The sequence below is a fragment of the Papilio xuthus genome, unplaced genomic scaffold, assembly GCF_000836235.2.
Source record: "Papilio xuthus unplaced genomic scaffold, Pxut_1.1 DF826159.1, whole genome shotgun sequence".
NCBI lineage: Eukaryota > Metazoa > Arthropoda > Insecta > Lepidoptera > Papilionidae > Papilio > Papilio xuthus.
In genome coordinates this window covers 525,115-547,947 of record NW_013532490.1, presented here as the reverse complement: position 1 = coordinate 547,947, position 22,833 = coordinate 525,115, and the positions used below count along the sequence as shown (strand labels likewise).

Genomic DNA, 22,833 nt, shown 5'->3' with positions numbered 1-22,833 from the left:
TTAAGGCAGATTTAATTCGAAGTGAGCTAAGGCTTTATCGTTTTCTTTAAAATAAAGGTTAAATTTAATATATTATTAACTAATATCTAATAACTTAGTAATTAAATAAATACTCAATGTAGTCAGCATGAAAAAAATGGCTAAATGACAAATAATCAAACTTTAAAAAGATAAATAACGTAAAAAGAAAAAAAATCGTAATCGGAAAATATAAAGTTCAATTTTATTAATATTAAAAACTAATATTTTATAATCTGTTTCTTTAACAAACAACAACAGACTCTTGATCCTTACTCATTTTTGCACTTTTTTTCCTAATATTATTCGAGCCTTACTAAATTCACGACCATCCACGAACACTGCGGTTCAACAAGCATATTAAAAATACAATGTAATTTAATATGCTTCAGGAAATTAATACCTCATCATCCCGCATATTTCACCCGCGAATGTTTGTGCTAGGGGCTAATTAATTACCCCCACCCCGGGTGTTCACTCTACCCCCAAGCCTGCCGGACTGCCAGCGCCCTCTCTAATTTATTATCCTTTATTCCTTTTGTTTTTAACAATTGTTTTATAGCAGTATATAAATATGTTTTATGAGTAACTAGTTGTCGCCTTCGACTGCGTCCGCGCGGGATTAAAAATTAATAATAGGTGATTCTCAGAGCTACTGAATGTGCATAAAATCGGTCAAGATTTAAAGAAGTATGGTAACTAACATTGTGACAAGAGAATTTTATATCTAAGATTTATACTAACTGTCGCCGCAACTCCGTCCGCGCAGCATAAAAAAAACTTAATAATTAGCCTATATGTACTTCCAGACCACGTTCTACATCTATGCTAAATTTCAATGATTTTCATGCCATTTCAGACATATCTTCTTACAATCATCCATACATCTAAACATTCGCAATTTATAATAAGATTGGGGAATTTAAATAAAACCGCAATCTGTCAGGGAATTACTGCTGAGTTTGCCTATGATTTGTTTTACAATATTCTTTATTCATTTGTCTTTTTTCATACATTGTGTTATAAAATTTCAAATGACGTCACAATAGGCCAATGTCTCAAATACTAAACATATATTGGTAGCCGGCCAACAACAAGTGCACTAACCTTTGTATAATGCATACATCATTGCCGTCTTACGCAACATATAAATCAATTAATCTAGTCAACTTTGATAGCAGTTTGATAATTAATTTAATAATTATAATATTTAATTGTATGAAGGCATACGATTCATTTTTTGGATGGATGGATTTTTATTACAACTTTTAGTAACAATTCAACGGATCTTAATGAAATTTAGCATAAACGTAGAACATCGCCTGGAAGAACACATATAGTGTTAAATTTGTTTTTATTTCGCGCGGACGTAGTCATGGTCGACAACTAGTATGTGGTTACTAGTGTTATATTGATATGTTAAAATATATATATCAAACTAGTTGTCGCCCGCAACTCTGTCCGTAGAATCAAAGAAAACTTCATTTTTAGCCTATGCGGTCTTCATCTATGCCAAATTTCAATCCATGCAGCCCTTCTGGAGATACCTTCTAACGATTAGCCTTCCATCCAAACATTCGAATTTATAATATTAATAAGAAATAAGATTTTGACATTTGCGAGTTAAAGTAGAACATATTTTTTTAAAATTTATAAAAGTAAGGCTTACGAAACATTTAAATTTTGTAATTAAATATTATTCTGACAGCAAAAATAGTTTATTGCGAACGTCTAAACCGACAACAAAAAGTATTTATTCCAAACTCACACTGGCCATTTACAAACTTTATATCACACCAGACCGCATCAAAAGTGTCCGCGGAAAAAAGGAATTGCAACAATAAATCCGACGCTTTCAATGTGGCAACACTGGTATAAAAATATTGTTTGTAAGTTTAAAAATAGCTGCCGGAACAAACGGAATGAATCCGGACCAATTAAATCGGGAGTTAGGAAAGCGTCCGGCTTCAACTGGGTCAGACCGGTTTATTGTTCGAAATTTATTTGACAAGCCCGGACGTTTGGAATCTAACAATATGCTCTTAAAGCATACTTCCTTATAATGTTAACTTTAGTATTATTTGAATGTAAAATTACTTTTAAATGCTACCATATAGTTCCTTTTCCAATCTTTCTCTTGACTGGAAATTAATGTCTCTAAATATATCGTCGTCTCTCTCATTATCTTGGACAAAATAGAGTTAACAATATGTTTTATACAATGATTGTGGTTTGAGTAACCATCGATAAGTAAGTTTTAAGCTAAATATTTGTCTCTCATCAGTATCAGCTCACTATACGTCCCCACCGAGGGGCTCGGAGCCTACCCTAAGTTAAGGGTGATTAGGCCATAGTCAACCACGCTGCCCAAGTGCGGTTTGACTTCACACATATCTCTAAATTTCTTCTCAGATATGTGCAGCATCACGATGTTTTCCTTCACCGTAAGAACGACGGATAAATGTACATATGTAAATCGGAAATCGAAAAACACATTGGTACATGGCGGGATTCGAACCCAGGACCTGCAGATTGCAAGTCAAGTGCTTGACCCCTGAGCCACCGACGCTCTCTTTTGTCTCTATCACAATATGACTCCGTCCGAGACGGAATTGAAGAAAACATAGTAGCCTATGTGTTCTTCCAGACTATGTTCTATATGTATGCCAAATATCATCGAGATCCGTTCAGCCTTTCTGGAGATACCTTCAAACAAACATCCATACATCCATCCATCCAAACATTCGCACTTATAATAATAGTAAGATATTCTCATAAACTTACAATGAAATAAACAACATATGTATGTTATCAGAGTCATATTTTTCAACGTTCAATCTTAAACCAAAACAAGCAATTTCCTATCAAATCGAAATCTCGCAACGTAACATGAAAGGGTTGAGCCGTCATCTGCTATTCGGGAAATTGCTTATTTGTCGAAATTACCGTCAAATTCCACTGCCATATACTTGAATTATATTATTGTCTCTTTTTTTACAAAGGAAATGTAAGAGATGACACGTTTTCTAAGTGGTACAATTAAGGCAAGTGACGTTAGCACGTATAGAAAAAGAGTGAGACAGCAAATAATTTGTAGTGTTGTCTATGTCGCACAGTGCTCTTAATATGGCCATGTTCCAACGATCGTCTTAGTTTAATTTTATTAATATTATAAATGCGAATGTTTAGATGGTTGTATGTTTGTTAGAAGATATCTCTAAAATAGTTAAACGGATCTCGATGAAATTTGGCATAGATGTAGAGTAAATTCTCTCGCGGATGGAGCCACGGTCGACAGCTAGTATATACAGATGCGTTTCAAAACAATATGGTTAACCAATTCTGGTTTTTTACATGCGACAATTGCTATAAAACCAACGCTTTACAAATCAGAATCACTTCCATACTCTTCGTACTCCGTGGCACGTATTTGCAATTCCCTCACGCATTTGGTAAGATTTGAAAGCTCTCGGAAATGGACCTTTAGGGACGTGCAGCTTTACTTATGCACGTGAACACTTAACAGCCCATAACTTAAACAATGGACATAACAAATGATACTTAACTTTTCGGACGCTTAGATTAAGAAACTTATACGTTTTAAATTTTATATTTTATACTATCTCTCTCCTGCGATTCCGTCCGCGTAAAAAAAATTAATTACTAGCTAAAATTCTTTGCGACTGTGTTGTAAATGTAAGCCAAAAAGTTCTAGAGATATCTTCAAACGCCCATCCATCCATCCACATCACATCCATCTAAACAATTGCATTTATAACATTAGTAAATTAAATAAAAAGCTGCCTTGAAGGCATTCGAAAAAAAAATGAATAAAAAGTCTACTATGTCCGTCTCCTGGCTCTAAACTACCTCCTCACCAATTTTCAGCCATATCGGTAAAGCCGTTCTTGAGTTATAAATAGTGTAACTAACACGACTTTCTTTTATATATATATATATAGATTAAGATTATTATATTAAGTGTTCCAACAGTGGAAGCCTACCCTAACCACAAATACGTAACATAATATAGTAATTCACATACAGAACTTTCATGTCTATTATTAATAATCTGAATTATATCGATTTTATTTATAAGCTATCAAAAGCATTCGTCTGACGCATGTTTCTGTTCTCGAGTGTACACTCAAAGACAAAACGCAGGGTCACGGTTACATACTACATAAATAATCAAATAACATTAAGAACTAGAAGAAGAACCTAAATAATTGCTTCACTTTTTACGAATATAATATAAAATTAACATAATAAAATAAAGGTGTTCAAAATAAAAGCATCATACGTCACTTGAATGTTTATTAAGGAATTATAATTCTAACTTCACAAAACATATATAAAACACAACGATTTAACAAACATAAGTAATCAAAGACAACACTATTCTCTGCTCATTGTTACAACTAGCTCGTTTTTACACTGAAAAATAACAAAACACACTCGATAAAAGAAAGAAATAAAATATCACGGCGCCACTATGTGACAGTAACTTTTTACCTTTTTAGTGGCGCCCTTTAACGTAATGTCGCTAATTACGCTTAGACAAAGGATTTAAGTTATAAAAGTAAGATAGATAACTTAAAATAAATTTATTTAAGTCGATGAAATGTTCATAATTTTTTATCGTACTTCTTACTAATGTAAATGTTTGGATGGATGTATGTTTGTTTGTAGGTATCTCCGGAACGGCTGCATGGATATCACTGAAATTTGGCATAGATGTAGAACATAGTATGGAAGAACATATAGAGCTGATTAGATTAAAATTTCACGCGTACGGAAACGCAGACAGTTAAGAATGAAACAATTTATTCTAAACTAGCTGTCCCCCACAATAAAAAAAACTAATTAATAGTCTACGTGTTCTTCCATACTATGTTCTACATTCATGACAAATTTCAATGCAATCTGTTGAGCCGTTGTGGAGATATCTTGTAACAAACATACATCCGTCTAAACATTCGCATTTATAATATTAGTAGATAAGATGTAGACCACAGTACGAATTTGTGTTTCGATAATTCAAGAGCAGACAAAAAACTCTATTTGCTTCTACGCCCACCTTTATAATGGAACATATTTTTGAGTTCGCTTGCTTACACTACAGGCCAAAAAAAACGGGGATAAGTTTAGTCTACGCACGCGAGGTCTACGAAAGAATAACGTAACAGTCCAGTGACGGAACAAAGGAAAATACACTGTAATATGTCGGCTAGTATAAAATAAAATTATAAGAAATATATTTAGCTAGTAATCTAAACCATCAACAATCCATCCAAACAATCGCATATTATAAATGCGATTGTTTGGATGGATATTTGTAGTTATCTCCAAAACGGCTGCATGTATCTTGCTGAAATTTGGCGTAGGTGTAGAACATAGTCTGGAAGAACACATAGGCTTTTTTTTTATTTCCGCGCAGACAGTCGCGAGCCATAGCTAGTTTTGGAATATTTTTTATATTTTACAACTTCAAAGGTTTTGTCGAATGATTGACTGGAAATAATCATTACTTTTTTTGGAATTTGAATTTGGAAAAATTTTAATAGTACAAAGCTTTTGTTTCCTGCCAGTTATTATAAAACATTAATTTTGATTTGTTTTATTGTAGGTTTCTATTCTCGAATTATAAGTTCAAACATTTTACAAAGCAGAGTTTTTTTTTGCAAAAAGGTTACAATGAAAACTCTCGGTTATGATTTTTTTTGGTGAATGAAAATAAAACTCATACGAATATACGTAATTTGAAGACATTACAAAAGAAAAAATCTGTGTGTTTTAAATTTTTCTTCGTTATTCTGATGTAACAATGTAGGAAAATTTCGAATTTTAAAAGCTTATTAATGTTTCTTTTATAATCTGCGTTATTTGTCTTCTTTAATCATAGATAAAAATAGACAAAAGAATATTCTGGAAAGACAAAGAGTAAGAAAATTAAAATGAGACAGTATTTTAACAAATGTTGAAAACGTATGTGTTTTTTTTTATAACAGAAGGGGATAAACGAGCAGCGGGAACACCGAGGTGTTAAACGACGCCCATAGACATCAGCAATACCAGAGGAACCGCAGATGCGTTGCCGGCCTTCTCTCAACTTCAACTCTTCTCTTTTTCTTCAGTTATTCTTAACCTAACCTTAAAAGAATACGTTTCATTTTAAAATGGATTTGTCTTGTTAAAAGTTGTCGATTGACCATAATAAGGTTGAGCGAAAAGACTACTATCCCATTATATTTAAAGTTTTTTGATATACTTTACTTAGAAATTATTACTCTTGCAGACTACAGATTTGACATTTGGCACGGTGTATTTCAATTTATTTTCTAGATGTGTGTATCATATAAAGAATTTAAATATTAGAAAACTTATATATAAAATTCTCGTGTCACAATTTTCGTTCCCATACTCCTCCGAAACGGCTTGATCGATTCACATGAAATTTTGTAAGCATGTTGAGTAGGTCTGAGAATCGGTTACTATTTTTTTTTATCCCGCACGGAAGGAGTCGCGGGCGACGGCTAGTATTATTATAAAAATTAGAAGATTTTATTTTATTACATTTTTTGTAATATAGCGCCATCTATTAGAAGATTTATAAAACCACCATTTTCATTCAAAAAATTTTAATTATATTAAACAGACTGGTCTGTCTGGACAAAGAAAAAGTTTGGTAAATCCTGTTAAAGCATCGCTTTTTGCTAGTTCATAAATTTTAGTTTGTAATCTTTAGCTGCTGGCAATATACTTTGTTTACAAATTTTTCAAAGCTCACATGAGTCATACAGTGTTATGTTTACGACTAGACTGGCCATGACATACATATACTATAGGAAGGAATAGACTCTTTAGTATTTGATATATTACTTACAAGACGTCACCCACGATTCCATCCATCCAATTAAAAAAAAAGCTTAATTGCCTATGTGTTGTACCAGACTATGTTCTACATTTATGCCAAATTTCATCGAGATACATTCAGCCGTTTTGGAGATACCTTCATACATACATTCATCTAAACATTCGCATTTATAATATTAGTAAGATGTTTATACTTCTTTAGAATTATTCAATCTACGTAGTAACAGTTTATCAATCATTCTTCCAATATATTTATAATTTTAAATCCATTTTCATAGACCACTACTAAATTTGAATTGTACTTTGAAGTCGAGTTTACAAAACCTTTTGATTATCTCGATTATAAACAAATCGATAAGACAAATAAAGCATCGATTGTTTGTTTGTGTAAAAATCGATTTGAAGTTGCTTACGTACAGGCCATTTATAGGCTTGTAGGTGACCTCCTACATATTCCCTAGAACACAACACAGTCACACATGCACGCACATACATCACACGCATACACGCACACATAAACACGGGTGCATGACGAGTGGTCGACGTCACGTCGATTTGTTGACCTCTGATTGGCAAATTCGAATTGCAACGCACAGCTGAGCGGGGGTCACTGACCGGTTTTGATACGCGCAAAAACGACAGTGGAGTTCCGCAGCGCCCGCGACATACCACGCTTTCAATTACGCAACTTGTTACTTTGTTATCCGAATTTGTGCATTTCTCTTTCTCCTACTTGTATTCTTCTTCTCAGTGTTGTACTCTCCTTCTTACTATTTGTTGTGGACTGTGAGTGATAATAAACTGTGTTGTGAATATAACTGTGCCTCATTTCACCTGTCGCCGCACTCACCCTTCACATCTCATCACTCACACCTTCCCACACCGGAGGTGACACCTCATCACCTTCCCCTTCAGGCTATTTATGCCCATGATTGAATCGTAAACGAGGTTTAGGATAAGCGCCATCTGCGCTCGACCACCTCAAGCCCAGTGAGTCTGTTATACCTCTTCAAGGCAAACAGTTATTAACTAAGTCAAAAAAAAGAAATCGTAGATATAACGGTAATGGTGTATAGCCAGATCGATATCATGTAAACATCATAAAAACAAAAAAGTAATAAGATTGAATGTGTATAGCTACAAAGGTAGAGAAAGACCAAAGAAAGTATGTATTGTGTGAAAGAGGATAGGAGGCGTAAGACGGGAATGAATTCAGATATATCGGCTGATAGAGATGTATGGAGGAGTACATATTGTGCCGAGTCTCCTTAGGAACATGTTGATTTCATCATCATCGACCTTCCCCTATCCCACTTTATGTGGGAGGGTAAAGGTGGGTAAGTCACCGAGGTGATCAGCAAGGCCCATGAATGCAATACTAGAAAAATTGCAGATGATTTGCTGGCAGGAAAAGGACGCTCAAATTTCATCATCTATATCGATGTATTTATGTCATTTAAGAGTCAATCATGGTTAATCTATTCATCTATATTATCAAGGCTTTATATTACAATGTTTTACTCTTTGAATTATAGTTAGCTTAATATGTCTAACTGCAACTATTAAAGTCGTCCAACCATTCAAACATTCACATTTATAATATTAGTAAGATGTAGATTTTTCACTTAGGGTCTTTTTACATTTAATCAACTGAGTGTGGCATTTATAGGAAAAAAAACCCCAAAACATAAATAATTTACGAAAGTATGTTGTTTATTACGATAACGTTTTGGTAAAACAATAAAGTGAAATTGTAAAATTACAGTAATGTTTCCCTTGCCTCCCCGAGGTCGGTTCTGTCCCCTCCCTCGCATGCATCCCCCCGCATCACCCGGCCCTCCACCGGGCTCCCGTGTTCCGGTACTGATTTAATCTGCAAACTTTATGAGTTTTACTCACACTCATGTGCAAAGCGAATGAATTATTATTTCAATTTTATTAATTATTATGTGCGCAATTAAGTTCTCGCTTTTTTTTCGATAAAAATTTAACTTTATTATTAAAAAATGGTTACAAATGAATCATTCAAAGTATTGGCCATCGCTAGACACAACTTTTTCCCATCTTTCTGGTAGAGCTCGAATACCTTGACGCCAGAAGTGTTCGTCTTTTGAGGCTATCCACGAATCAAGCCATTGATATCTTCATATGAGTAGAACTGTTGATCAGCCAGGCCATGGGCCATCGAACGGAACAAGTAAAAATCGGACGGCGCAATATCTGGGGAATATGGCGGGTGGGGTAAGACTTCCCATTTGAGCGTGCCCAAGTAGGTTTTAATGCGTCCATAATAATAAGTTGTTTTTGTTCTATGTTCTCATCAGATTACGTTAGAATGTGTTTAAAGTGATCTATGTATTTCATTCGTTCATTTCATTCAATCATTCATTCTGACGCATCATATTGTAATGTCAAGCAATTGAAACAAAGTGCAATTCTTAAAAGCGTTTTTCTTTTGTTTTTACATGCTGTATTCATTGACAATGTTCATCATACTATTTATATTAGGATATCGTGGCTTTCTGAAACTAAATTCTACGTTTAAAACATGTTGAAACTCTCTATTTTGTCAACAATAATGACAGGGATGACGATAAGTTTCATATAGAAATGTTGCTCTCAGAAATCAACGGTTAGTCTACTATAAAGTAAAGGTAAGAACTAAAACTATTAATTTAGAAGAATACCAAAAGTATGGATGGATTAAGTGAAAGATAATATGCGTAAGAAAGGAGTGAATTGAGATATGACGGCTGATAGAGATTTAATGAGAAGTACATACTGTCCCGACCCTTACTTCTTCTTCTTGAGGTGCCACTCCGACTAGCGAAGGTTGGCGATCAGTTCCCCATATTTTCCCTTGTCTTTTGCGAGGCGAAAAAGTTGGGCGGCACTCGCAACCCCTGTCCCCTTACTAAGAAATAAAAATCAGGACGTTGTTTATTTCTCAAACTAAACTTGTTTAAAATACATTTCCCATCAACTTGAAACTTAGTTAAAACCTCTATCGGATTATACTTGATTTTGCAAAAGCAACGATAGTTCTCTTTATGAGTTATTTGCAACTTTCTCTTTAATCGTGTTGCCAAAGGCCTGTAGTAAATTCTCAGAGTTTTGATATAGTTCGTTTGATTTAACTCAGAACTTTTTCCTTCTGATCAGTGAAATGAAACATGAATCATACTATATACTAATATTATATATTAAATACGAATGTTTAGATGTATGTTTGCTTGAACATATCTCCAGAACGGCTGAACGGATCTCATTGAAATTTTGCATACATATAGAACATAGTCTGGAAGAACACATAGACTACTGATTATCTTTTCTTTAATTGCTTGCAGACGAAGTCGCGGGCGACAGCTAGTGTTTTGTATTTGTTAAAATCACTTATTAAGATGTTGTAGTTTTTAATATTAGTAAATTTTCGTTAATTTACTAACATTCTTGGTAAGTTTGAAAAAGTTTTGGTGGCCAGTCTCAAGTGCCGGGATCTCCAATAAATGCAATGGAACCCTCAGCATTTATCCTCCTAGGACAGGCAGAACTCTACCTTTAGCTACGTATACTATAATATAATAGCAACATGACCACGCTATGCCACCGTCATCCCGAGAATATTTAAATAGGTAATTAGAAAAATTCCTAACAAAATATTCTCCTACAGTATTCTTAACTGCATAAATAAAAGATATTTCACACTGAACACAGTTAAACGGATTCTCCAAACACCATTAGTTAAATATAACTAAAGTATTTGTCACAACAGACACAGTTAAATGTCTTTTTAACTATTTCATTTTTAACGCGTTATAAACGCGTCATCATCGGAGCATGTAGGTCAATGCCTGGGCAAACGTCAATGCATCAAGGTTCCATCCTCGTACCTGAGTAATGAAATATTATTGTAACTAACATTTCGAAATTATATATTTCAAGAAATCTTTAATAGAAATCCCTACAACCGTGGGTTTCTGAGTCCGAAAATCTCCGTTGAAAATATATTGTCATCTCTGTTTTGTCAAAGATAATGACAGGGATGACGATATGTTTTATAAGGAGCTTTCGGTCTCAGACACCCACTGGAAATTGATAAAAATCACATGGTAAAGATAGGCATGACTAAGCCCCCATTTGCACTGGCGCTTTTTTTTTAAATCGTTCAAAAAAATCAAATGCATTTCCATGTATCTGGGAATACGACAGCGCTTTTAAAACGCTACGCTTTCCGCGTAGTGTTGCATTTTGAACGCTAAGAGAAGGACATAAGAGTGATTTTGAAACGTGATATTTTTAAAGCGATGTTAAAAAGCCGAAAACTGAATCGATTTGAAAACTTCATTCATTGTTAAGAATTAGATTACATTAGATTTTGTTATTTCGTGCGGACGAAGTCGCGGGCTACTGCTAGTGTAAAATAAAATCCATCATTCATAGTTCTTACTAATATTATAAATGCGAAAGGATAGATGGATGTTTGTTAAAAGGTATTTCTAGAACGGCTGCATGGAACTCGCTGAATTTTGGCAAAGATATAGAACATAGTCTGGAAGAACACATAGGCTAATTATTTGTTTTTTTTTTAATTCCGCATGTTCAGTGTCTCGGGTGTCAGCTTATTATATTATATTTTTACTACCTTATTTGTAAAAAGAGATATTCCTTTCATGCTCTTTACCAAGTATTAACCTTGAAAATCGATTAATATTAGTAATCTTGTTAAATCTAATCCATAAACATGACTTACATATTCTTATCTTTAATATTACACCAACACGCTAACTTAACGTGTAACTTGCAATCCGGTTAAGTTGCAGCTGTAACCCGGTTAAACGTCCTCCATTACTTAACCCGCCCCAAGGGTGATTAAGTTAGTATTCCCGGTTAACTTAACGCTGGGGGTGTTAAAATTGAATGTAATTTTGTACATCATGTTATACGTTTAAATTATATTTTAATTATTTTGTAGAATATATCAACCAGCTGACTCCCGCGACTCCGTCCGCCCGGCATTAAAATATACTTAATTAGTAGCCTACGTGTTCTTCCAGACAATGTTCTACATCTATGTCAAATTTCTTCATTTCAGATACCTTCAAACAAACATCCATCCATCCATCGAAACATTCGCATTTATAATATTAGTAAGATATAAAATTCTCTTGTCATAATATTAGTTACCATATTCCTCCGAAACGGCTTGACCGATTATTATGAAATTTTATATGTATATTCAGTAGATCTGGGAATCACGTCTACTATCTAGTTTTAGAGATTATTAGTTAGAACCATTTGGCGCGCTTCGTTACAAAGTCAATTGTCAGAATGACTAGTGAGGGAACACAAATGTCGACATTTTAGTAAGGCTAGTGTTGCATCAATACACTGCCACATTTTCGGATTTTCTTCCTAACACTAATTTTCAATCCCACGCGGATAGAGTCGCGGGCGACAGATAGTAATATTTCTTTATTTAGTATCTTGATCCAACCCTAAACGTACGGTATTATTCGTTATATTTGTGCTGTACTTGTTTGGGTGTAAGTTTCCCTGGTATGCTTGAATAAATCCAAAAATCCCCGCATAGCCTCCCTTACTATTAAACCAACGACGCTCAAACGTTGAAATTGATAGCACATTTATGTACTCCGTAACCTGCGGTACAATGCAGATATATATAATTGGAAACCATGTAATAATATGTAATACATAATATACTAATATGTATTTCAATCCCATCACATAACACTAGGGATATTAAAAATATTAGTAGTTTTAATAAACCACATAGCGTTACCCAGAATCATTTATCATGTTATTAACCTTGGTTACGTTTAAAAACTAACTTTGTAACCAGTGTAATTATTAAAATCGATAAGTTTTATGAAGTTTGAGAAATTTTACACAAACAAACTTCTATGAAATAAACTCAAAAACTACTAACAATTAGAAACATTGTTGCACCGTTCAAATGTTTATTATAATCTGATGAGTCTGCGTCCCTGAGGTCTAATTTAGTCCTCTTTCCTTTCCCACCCTTTTTCTTATAAGGAACGGATGAGAAGTGGTAGTGGACTTTCCGGATGAGAGGATGCATGGAAAGGGAAAATATCTTCTTTCCGTGCATCCTCTCCTCCGTCGATTAAAGGTAGGCAATGCATATGCAATTGCGTATGTCTATAAGCAACGGTCACTTCGCTATTTCAGCGATTTCAGCTGGCCGCTCGCTGTTTTGCCACCTTATGATATTAATAAAAAATCCGTCTAAACCGGACCAGCCGGTTTGCAAGTTTTTTTTCCTAAACACTAGCAAATTCTAGGAGAGTTAATTTGTTTTATAAAACAATTTATATAACAAACAGTTGGCCACAACTGTTTTATACCCAAAGGTAATAAAGAAAACATAACAAAAGTCTTGTTATGTGAAAGTAAGAGGAATTTTATTTACTTTATTTGATTTTATTAGAGGTTACATCTGAGGGAATTTGTGTACAATATCAAAAGAAAATAAAACTATATTTTTATTTGAGTTTTCATTGACGAAAGACATGTTTAATAACAGACTGTAGACCCTGTGATATTTCGAATAAGAATATGAATCAAATGAGAACTCAATCGTCAAAATCTGTTCAGTGGTTTAGACTCTAGGTCGTCACAAAGGGATACACACAAAAACAAATATAGGAGGACGTGATAACAATATTCTATTACTTTTGCCTAACCCTCTACGTTACAACCGTGAGCTTAAATTGTCTTTTATATCAAAAAATAAGTTAATAACTTGTTATTTCTTATTTACGCTATTTATACGAGCATAAAGAAACAAACAAACAAACTGTGGAAAAACAAATATATTTTGTAGTCACAGCGACTCTGCTTTTGTCGTTAAATATTTAGTGAAGTCTTGACGTGTGTTTGTTTTACTTTGACTATAGAGAAACGGACTAAGCAAAGAGACTATGAGCTAAATAAACTTCGCCAATTTTCGCAGGGGATAAACTAAAGATGACAACAACTTGCGAAAATGAAACGTAATATACCTATTTACATTTATTATGAATGCATACCGACTAAAAAATTGAGAAATACAAAGTGAGCGCACAAGGAAACAGATTAAGATATTGTTTGCTTTTTCACAGAGGGAAATGTGCGCTTAACAAGTCCTGTCTCTTGATAGTCAAATGTCTGAGACACTCCAATCTCTAGGGTGACCTACAAAGGTGTAATGTTGCCAAAACTGTGCGCAACTTCCACAACCGAGATGAGATAAAGCAAATGAAAATCGGAAATATTTCTTCTCGATAGAGTTGTTTGTGAAACTTACAGTTTGTTCAAGTTGATTCAAAATACTTTGTTGAAAATACTTTTGAAAATGGAACAGCACAAGTTGGATGAAGAAACAAAGTCAATGGTTGTTTTTTTTAAATCGTGATTTACTCTTTATCTTTTTTTTTTAATTGCAATTTACCATTAAATTAATTAATTTTAATAATATTTTTAATCTGTCCACTCTTTATCAATTAATACTGTCTATCAACAAACTCGAGTTTAATTACATGAAAAAATAAATTAAAAATGAAACAAGAAATAACTTAAAGAAGTTGCTATCACAAATTGCTATTAACTTACTAATATTATAAATGTGAATGCTTAGATGTATGTTTGAAGGTATCTTAAGAACGGTTGAATGAATCTCGATTAAACTTGGCTGCGTATAGAACATAGTCTGGAAGAGCACATTGGCCATAGACGATTTTTTTTAATTCCTCGCGGATGGATTCGCAGTCTTAAACTAGTCGTCAAATCAAAACTGTAAGTACGCTTTGAGTTTAAAAATAAGAATGACAATTGTGATACTATCATTATTTAACTGCTTTGTTTTTATCAAAAATCTTTTGCTAAATTTCATTAACAAATCCTTAAATCACATCTTAGAAGGAATAGAGTTTTATATCCATGGGTTTCAGAAACACAAACCTCTGTATTAAAAATATCGTCGTCCCTGTCATTATCATTGAAAAAACAGAGATAACAATATGATTTAAACGGTATTGGTCTTAGAAATCAACAGAAGAAAACATAGAACATAGAAAAAAGCTATAGATTTTCCCTTTCAAAATTTTTATTAACCTATTGTGGTCTCTTTCATTGTCATTAAAAGAAAAGAGACGGCAATACCTTTCAATACAAGAGCTGCTACATATTCATGTAGAGTTCAATTTCTGTTACATTAAAGTATAGACGTAGTCCTTTGCGTCACAATGACGTCACAATTTATCTCATTATGAGATATTTTATTAGTTAATATAATATAGTTTACAATCAGGTTGTAAAAAACCCAAATAATAAGTTTTTTTATTATATTATGAAAAATATAAAACCTGTCACTCGTGACTCTGCGCGTAATTAAAAAAAATGAGTCGCCTATGTGTTCTTCCAGACTATGTTCATATGACTCTACATCTATGCCAAATTTCATCGAGATCCATGCAGCCGTTCTGAAGATACCTTCTAACAAACATCCATCCATCTAAACTTTCGCGCATTTATAATATTAGTAAATGTATACAGTGGTAGAGCACGCTTTAACATCTTCGCACGAATCGGCCCGGCTCGCCAGGTGAAGTGGAAGCAATTCCGCGTTTCGTCTGATGAGTGTGCGTCCCGGAGGCCAAAATTAGTCCTCTTTCCCTTCCCACCCTTTTTCTTATAAGGAAAGGATGGGAAGTGGAAGTGGACTTTCCGGATGAGAGGATGCATGGAAAGGGAAAAATTTTTTTTTCTGTGCATCCTCTCCTCCGTCGTTTAAAGGTAGGCAACGCATATGCAATTGCGTATGTCTATGGGCAACGGTCACTTCGCTATTTCAGCGATTTCAGGTGACCGCTCGCTTGTTTGCCACCTTATGATATAAAAAAATAGTAAGATAATGATGTATATTATTGGCGTATGATAAATTATAATTAACAAAACTAATATTAAAATGCTATCGCTCGTAATAAAATGTTTAATATTTTCATTAAAACTAAAATGTTTTTCAAAATTTTAACTGCGCTTTTAGTGGCCAATGTTTTCATACGTAGGTGATTCGAGCAAAAACATTTTTATATCCGCAGGCAAAACGCGAACCCACATTATTACCGTTTCAAATCTCCCTTACAAAATAAAAGAACGCTTACAAAATTGCTTTACGAGCGGCCGGCTTTCAGCAAATGAAAGAGAAATTAAAAACGCTGTTGCAACTTCAATATTTCAAAGCATGAACCATTTATGGAGGGAAATCTTTGACGCCATGACACGTTCCCGCGTCAATTTTAATGGCCGCGACAGGTGTCAGCTCTGTTCTGCAATCATTATCGACTACTTCAATATTGTGTTACGTATTGATTTGTGTTGGTTATTACACAATGCAAATGGTATTGAGTGTAATGAACAAATTAATTGCGAGAAATAAGATACAATTGGAAGAAGATAACTCATTGTAGATTTGTCTGTGAAAACATTCGATCGATAAACGTACGATTAACGATTACGTTAAACATACATCGAAGGAAAAGACAACAAGGAAGAAATACAAATAATTTAGAAAAAAAAACTTACCCTAAAGTAGTCATGGTCACAATGGTGTACCAGAAGGCGGCAGGAATGGACGTGAAGTTTGTGTCCTGTTCGTTCTTCTCAGCATAGAACATAACCGTCGCGAAGATGATGATGGCCATAGCAAGCGAGAACACCAGGAAGCCGAGCTCGCTGGCGCATGACTTGAGCGTGTAACCCAGGATCCTGAGACCTTGAGAGTGTCGCGAGAACTTGAAGATACGGAACACTCTGAACACTCTCAAGGTGACGAACGCGCCGGACACGTCGTCGTTGTCTGTGATGCCCAGCCCGATGTAATACGGTAGGATGGCCACCACGTCGATGATTGACATCACAGAGCGCACAAATTTGCATCGGTCCGGCGCCGCGAACAGCCGCAGCAGATATTCCGCCGTGAAAATCATCACGCACGCGGTGTCCAAACAAAAGAAGACTATCTTGTATCGCTCGCCGCAAGGCAAGGTCCCGGCGCGCCCTGGCCTGTGGCCGCAGGGCACTGTCTCCACAACGTTAGCCATCACCGAGACAGCAATAAAGAAACCCGTCACGTAATAGAATACTAGAGCGGCAGTGGAAGTGTGCGGGTTCTCGAACGCCCTCCACATTTTTTGTCTTAAATCAGTAAGCTGGGGCAGACTCTGATCGCCAGCTTCACTCAACTTATCGTCCATTAGCCTTTCGGCGTTTTCCCTTTTCCTATCCCTGTAGTCCTCATAGCAGCAGTCGCCGATCACGTCGGGTAGTATACCAAAGAACGCAAGCTCCTCATCGTACCCTGTCAAGCATTCGTGTTTCGGATAATGCAATTTGCCGGTTCTGTAGTAATTGAGAATGTGTCGGAATATATCCGGGTCCCTGTCAAAGAAGTACTCTCTACTGTCCTCATCGTAGAAGAACTCTCGCTCGGAGGAGCCAAGAAGAGAGTCGGGGTACTTTTCGAGGGTGTTCCGCCAGGTTTCAAAGCGGCGGCCGGAGACATTGATGAGGAGCTTCTCATCCTCTGCGCGGCGGCGATCCTTGGGCACGGGCGGCGGCGGCAGCGGGTGCGTGGCGATGGGCACCCAGCCGATGGCGGCGGCGCGGGCGAACGGGAGCCAGGCGGCGACCGACGCCATGGCGCTGTGTAGCGGCAGCGGCGCCGCTGTACTGAGCGAGCCACGAGCGTCCCTTCTCCGCGCTCCCCGCCCGCCGCTATTTCGGGCCGCCCGCCCAGATGTGGTAAGTGTTGCCGCGTGCAGCGGTTAAATATACCGATCGTAACATCTGTTTGTCTATTTGTCGTCTAAAATATTGTACGCTATATTTGTCATTACTTGCGTTATCTTAACCTGTATAGACAAGTTCATATTGGAAAATATGAAGGGCCTATTGAAGTGATTTTAAAACATATTATTAGAGTAATTAAAGCTTTATTGAATGTTCATTACTGTATACATACTAAATAAATAACTCCTTAACAGTTGAAAACAAAAGAAAACTTTCGTCGAGTGTATGATTGTCAGTTGAAATATTGGGAGGATTTCCACAAATTAAAATTTACACATAAAAATTTATATAAAACTATTTATTTCCTCAACAGGGATTTTTCGTTGACTAGCAACCCTGACAGGCAGCTAGGTGTTGCGCATGCGTGCTCTGTGACGTCACAGTCTAATAAATTGATTTTCAATTACCCATCTACCTCTAACACGTAACGTTTCCTAACGCGTCATCTCGCTCGCACGCCTTCAGGCTTCTGTGACCTTTTGTAATTTTTTGCACCGCTCTAAAGACTTTTAAAGGCTTTTGTCTTAAGGAAGTGAAAAGGCTTGAACGGGACTTACGAGCACGTTTATGGCTAAACACGCCACCGGCTTAAGACTTTTTTAAATCGATTACTTATTACATCGAATTATGTTTGTCGATTAAATGCATCGATTTAGGATTTGTATTTATCTGGAGCGTGCTCACCTGTCGATTATAAATACAAAGAGCATTTCAAAAATGTTCTCTATTGATAGGAATTAAGACGCCATTTCCAATGTAATTAAAGGATCATTGTCTTCATTTAGACTTTCTTTAGATATTAAATAACTACGTAAAGAGAATATTTCTATTTGTTTACAATTGTTACATACCCTATAGCTTATTAAGTAAAGGTAAAAATTGGTCCTGTAGTCATTTAGATTATAGTAGGTTTCTGAGATCACGAAAAACATCAAGAGGTAGTTGAGATTTTTTAGAGTTGGCTTAGCTGGAGTGAGTTCAGGTCCTGCTGACACGGATAATACACGCTATTCGTGGAGTTGTCTTTTTCTGAGACCAAAATGTATGCATAAAACATATCGTCTTCCCCACTAACGTAACAGATATAACAATATGTTGTAAGTGAAGATTTTGGTCTCAGAAACCTACGATAACTAGATTAAAGTAGCTACATTTTACTAAGTAATATTTGTCCAACCGTGTTTAATGATTTTAATTGTTAATCCTTAGTTATTTGTCCTCAAGATTTTGAACAAAAATAATGATATAATATTCAATTAGAAATTATACAGCTAGTAGACAGTTAACTACGTTTATTTCTTTGTTTTTTTTGGTATAGAACCTTGACACTGACCCAGTTAATCTTTAGTGGGTGAAACATTCTCCAAAATACTTTCCCTCGGATACCTTATTTGATTAGACTCGGTACTTGTGCCAAAAGTCGTGACTCTACTAAAAATATATATTTGTAAGCTTAGTAAAAAATCTTACTATTATAAATGCGAAAGTTTAGATGGATGGATGTTTGTTAGAAGGTATCTCCGGAACGACGCAATAGATCTTGATGAAAGTTAGCACAGTTATAGAACATAGCCTATTAAGCATTTTTTTTAATTCCGCGCGGTCAAAGTCGTTGGCGTCAAATACTTACTTACTCCGCTGGCGCATCGACCCAAAGTGGGTCTCGGCCTCCGACACAAGAGATCGCCAAAGTCGCCTGTCTTGCGCCTTCTCCTGCCAGTCCATCGCTTGTAGCTCCCGCAGATCCAGCTCTACGGCGACTCGCCAGCGGTACCTGGGCCGACCGATGGGTCGGCGGCCAGTCGGGGTCCCGAGGTATGCTGCTTTGTCCTTTTTGGCTGGCGTCAAATAGTTAAATATAACCAGCTGTACCCGTGCAGCTTCATCTGCATGAAATTCCATTCATTTTTGTTAGACAAATTTTATTGTTTAGATTGCGTAAAACAATTGCAAATGCTTCGCCATTGGCTGAGAATTACCGTTACCATGACAACGATTTCTTTCTTGCTATTGGCAGGCAATTTTTGTCTCTTACTTGCATAACACTTTTTTTTTAATTAACTTACCTCCCAAGTTTAATGGTGTAAAGATATACATCGGAAAGTGCGTCGTAACAGGGCTTTTGTTACAAAAATAATTATTTTAAAATAACGACGTAAATGCGTTACAAAGAAATGAAAACGCAAAAAACACCTTTCAATCGGAAAGTCTTAAGTAAAAAATTATACCTATATCAAATTTTTATCATGAAAAAAAAACTGTTTTGACCTTATTACGAAGTAAAATAGGCTACCTACAAACTTCCGAACTCAATTTCTTAACTATTTAACAACGTCAAAGTTCTTATAAAGTTGGTCGAAGACTTAACGGGCTTTTGGAGTGGGATTTAAAAAAAAAGTTTTTACGCCGAAGTTACAAAGACATGCACATAATATACCAGAATATAAATATTATTTTATTTATACTTTTAGATTAACTACTGTTATATTAAATAAAAAAAGATTTTTTTTAAGAAAAGTATTAGCAGATTTTTCTTTGTAAATTTACTAATATTTCTTTTACCATTCTGACTAAGCTACAGCTCATGCTAGGATATGGTTTAAGACAATAGTCGAATGGCAGGATTCGAACCCCCGACCTCGTGATCGGAAATCCGTACCCTCAACCATTAGGCTATTGACTCTTAAATTGATTAGATTACAACTTTCTCTAGTAAGTATATTAGAAAAACAAAGAAAGTTTTTATTACCATTTTCATCTTCAGCTCTTTGCTTTCATGCTTTAGTCAGTCAGGTTTTTTTTGTTAAATAAGTTTAGGTTATAAATATTAAACAAAGACGAAACGTATTTTTTTTTTTAAATACATTGTCCAATTTTTATATGTGTAAATACATCTTACTCTTACTAATATTATAAATGCGATAGTTTAGATGGTTCTGCACTGCGCGGATCTTGCTGAATTTTGTTACAGATGTAGAACATAGTCTGGAAAAACATAGACTATTTACTGAGTCGCGGGCTAAAACTATAGAAATCAATCAAGATTTTAAAGTTTCCAAAACATATTTTCTTTGTTCTTGTATCAAACTGATGTATACCAAGACATTAAAACAGATTTACTTCCTTTTAAAGAGAAAGCCTTGACATTGTCCCATATAAGACCACGATCGATTATTAACCAGTTCCAAGGTTTTTACTTAATACTTCCGAAACATATTCCTCAGTGACCCACATCGCTCGCTTGCCAAATAACCATACTAAAATCTTTAATATAAACAAACAAAAATGAGTCACACGTCTTTAAACTGATCAAACCTTACCATTATAAATGCTAAAATAACTCTGTCTGTCTGTCCTTTCACGCAAAAACTACTGAACAGATTCAAATGTAATTTGGTACACACATAGTTTAGAACCTGGGGAAGAACATAGGCTACTTTTTAACGCGTAAAAGGGGTTGTAAGGGAGTACAGCTAGTTTAAGATATATTCTACGTAGTTTGACTCGCGTTACTCATGTCACCGTAAAATTCTAATTAATATAAATATTAAAACATTTAGTTGAATCTATTTTTAGAGACAATGAAGAAGATGGCCATGTTTTATACAAATACTAGTTGTCACCCGCGACTCCGTTCGCGCGGGTCTAAAAACAAACTTAATAAGTAGCGTTCTTTCTGACTATATTCTATATGTATGACCAATTTCAGAGAGATCTACGCAGCCGTACGGAGATACCTACAAACAAACATTCATCCAGCTAAACATACGCATTAATAAAACAAAAAAATTATACAAAATATATTATATTAAAAATAGAGCACCACCGGCTGCGGAATCCCTCAAACAACCAGTGGTCAGGGCTGCAGACAGAAACCTTCTCACGATGCGTGCGGTTTCTAGGATAACTGCCTTTTGTATCGGGCCCTTAATCCAACTGTTTAGCGAGACCTTCTTGAGATGTTGGTCGAAACTCTTCTCTATCAATCCATTCACCGATACGACTATCGGACTAGTCGCATTTATAATATTACTAACATTTAAAACTGATACATTATAATTCCTGAACAAATATTTTGTATTTCACAGCTTATTTGAAGATTGCGAAACACCAACGACGATTTTATTTGATAAATAAATACCAACAAGCTTATTCAGGCTTAAGTTGGACTTCAAGCAAACCCTTTATCTTACTATTGGCGATACGGCTGCATGGATCTCGCTGAAATTTATCATAGATGTAAAACATAGTCTGGAAAAACACATAGGCTACTAATTATTTTTTTTAATTACGCGCGAACGGAGTCGCGGGCTACAGCTAATAAAATAAATTGGAAACTTCAAACAATCGAGCTTGTGATTAAGATGCAGTTAAACTTTATTATGAATCAAAATTTAGCTGAAAAACATAATTGTTTATAAAATTCTCTTCATATATTTTACGATAAAAGTGTGGATTTGGCTTTGAAAGGCAATTTGGCTGAATTCCATTTTGCTAACGGAAGTGTTAGTGAGAGGGATGAGAGACTCTTTGCAAGAAGGTCTAGTAGTCATAGAATTACCCTAACTCTTATACAATTCATAAATAGGTCAATGAATATAACAATGTGAATGAACTGATTACAATGATAAAATGTTATCGTTCATTCACTTATCATTAACCGACAAAAAGGAAGAAATTCTCCATTCTTGTATTTTCGTACCACAAAACGTTGTTTAGTTATGTCTAGCTATTTAATACTAACCAATGCACTTAGAATTAAAAAATTAATGTTTACTAAGGGAGAACCTAAGTATACATTAAGTGTAAAAAATCTAGTCTAATAGATTGCTTATAGGACCATTAAACGCATTAAAATGTAGTCAGTTTGATTTGTATATATAGGTCAAAGATAGTCGTAACTTGGAATATATCCTTTTTCTCATTAGTTTGGTTTAAAAAGCTCGTGATTTAGTATTTATTTATGTTTCACCTGCATTTTATTTAAAATGTTACAATTGGTTACAATTTTAAAATTGCAAACACCAAGTTAAGGGATCCCGGTATTTAAATTTGTTACCTTAAATAAAA

At 35.2% G+C, this 22,833-nt stretch overlaps 1 protein-coding gene across 4 annotated transcripts in view; it reads right to left on the bottom strand.

Moving 5' to 3' along the window:
* Positions 1 to 17,612, bottom strand: part of Shal (potassium voltage-gated channel protein Shal) — a 44,530-nt gene extending 26,918 nt beyond the window's left edge. For all 4 annotated transcript variants that reach the window (XM_013319415.1, XM_013319414.1, XM_013319416.1 and 1 more), the window contains exon 1: positions 16,498 to 17,612. In XM_013319415.1, the coding sequence (XP_013174869.1) occupies positions 16,498 to 17,612 (1,115 nt within the window). The remainder of the gene's footprint in view (positions 1 to 16,497) is intronic.
* Positions 17,613 to 22,833: the final 5,221 nt, after the last annotated feature.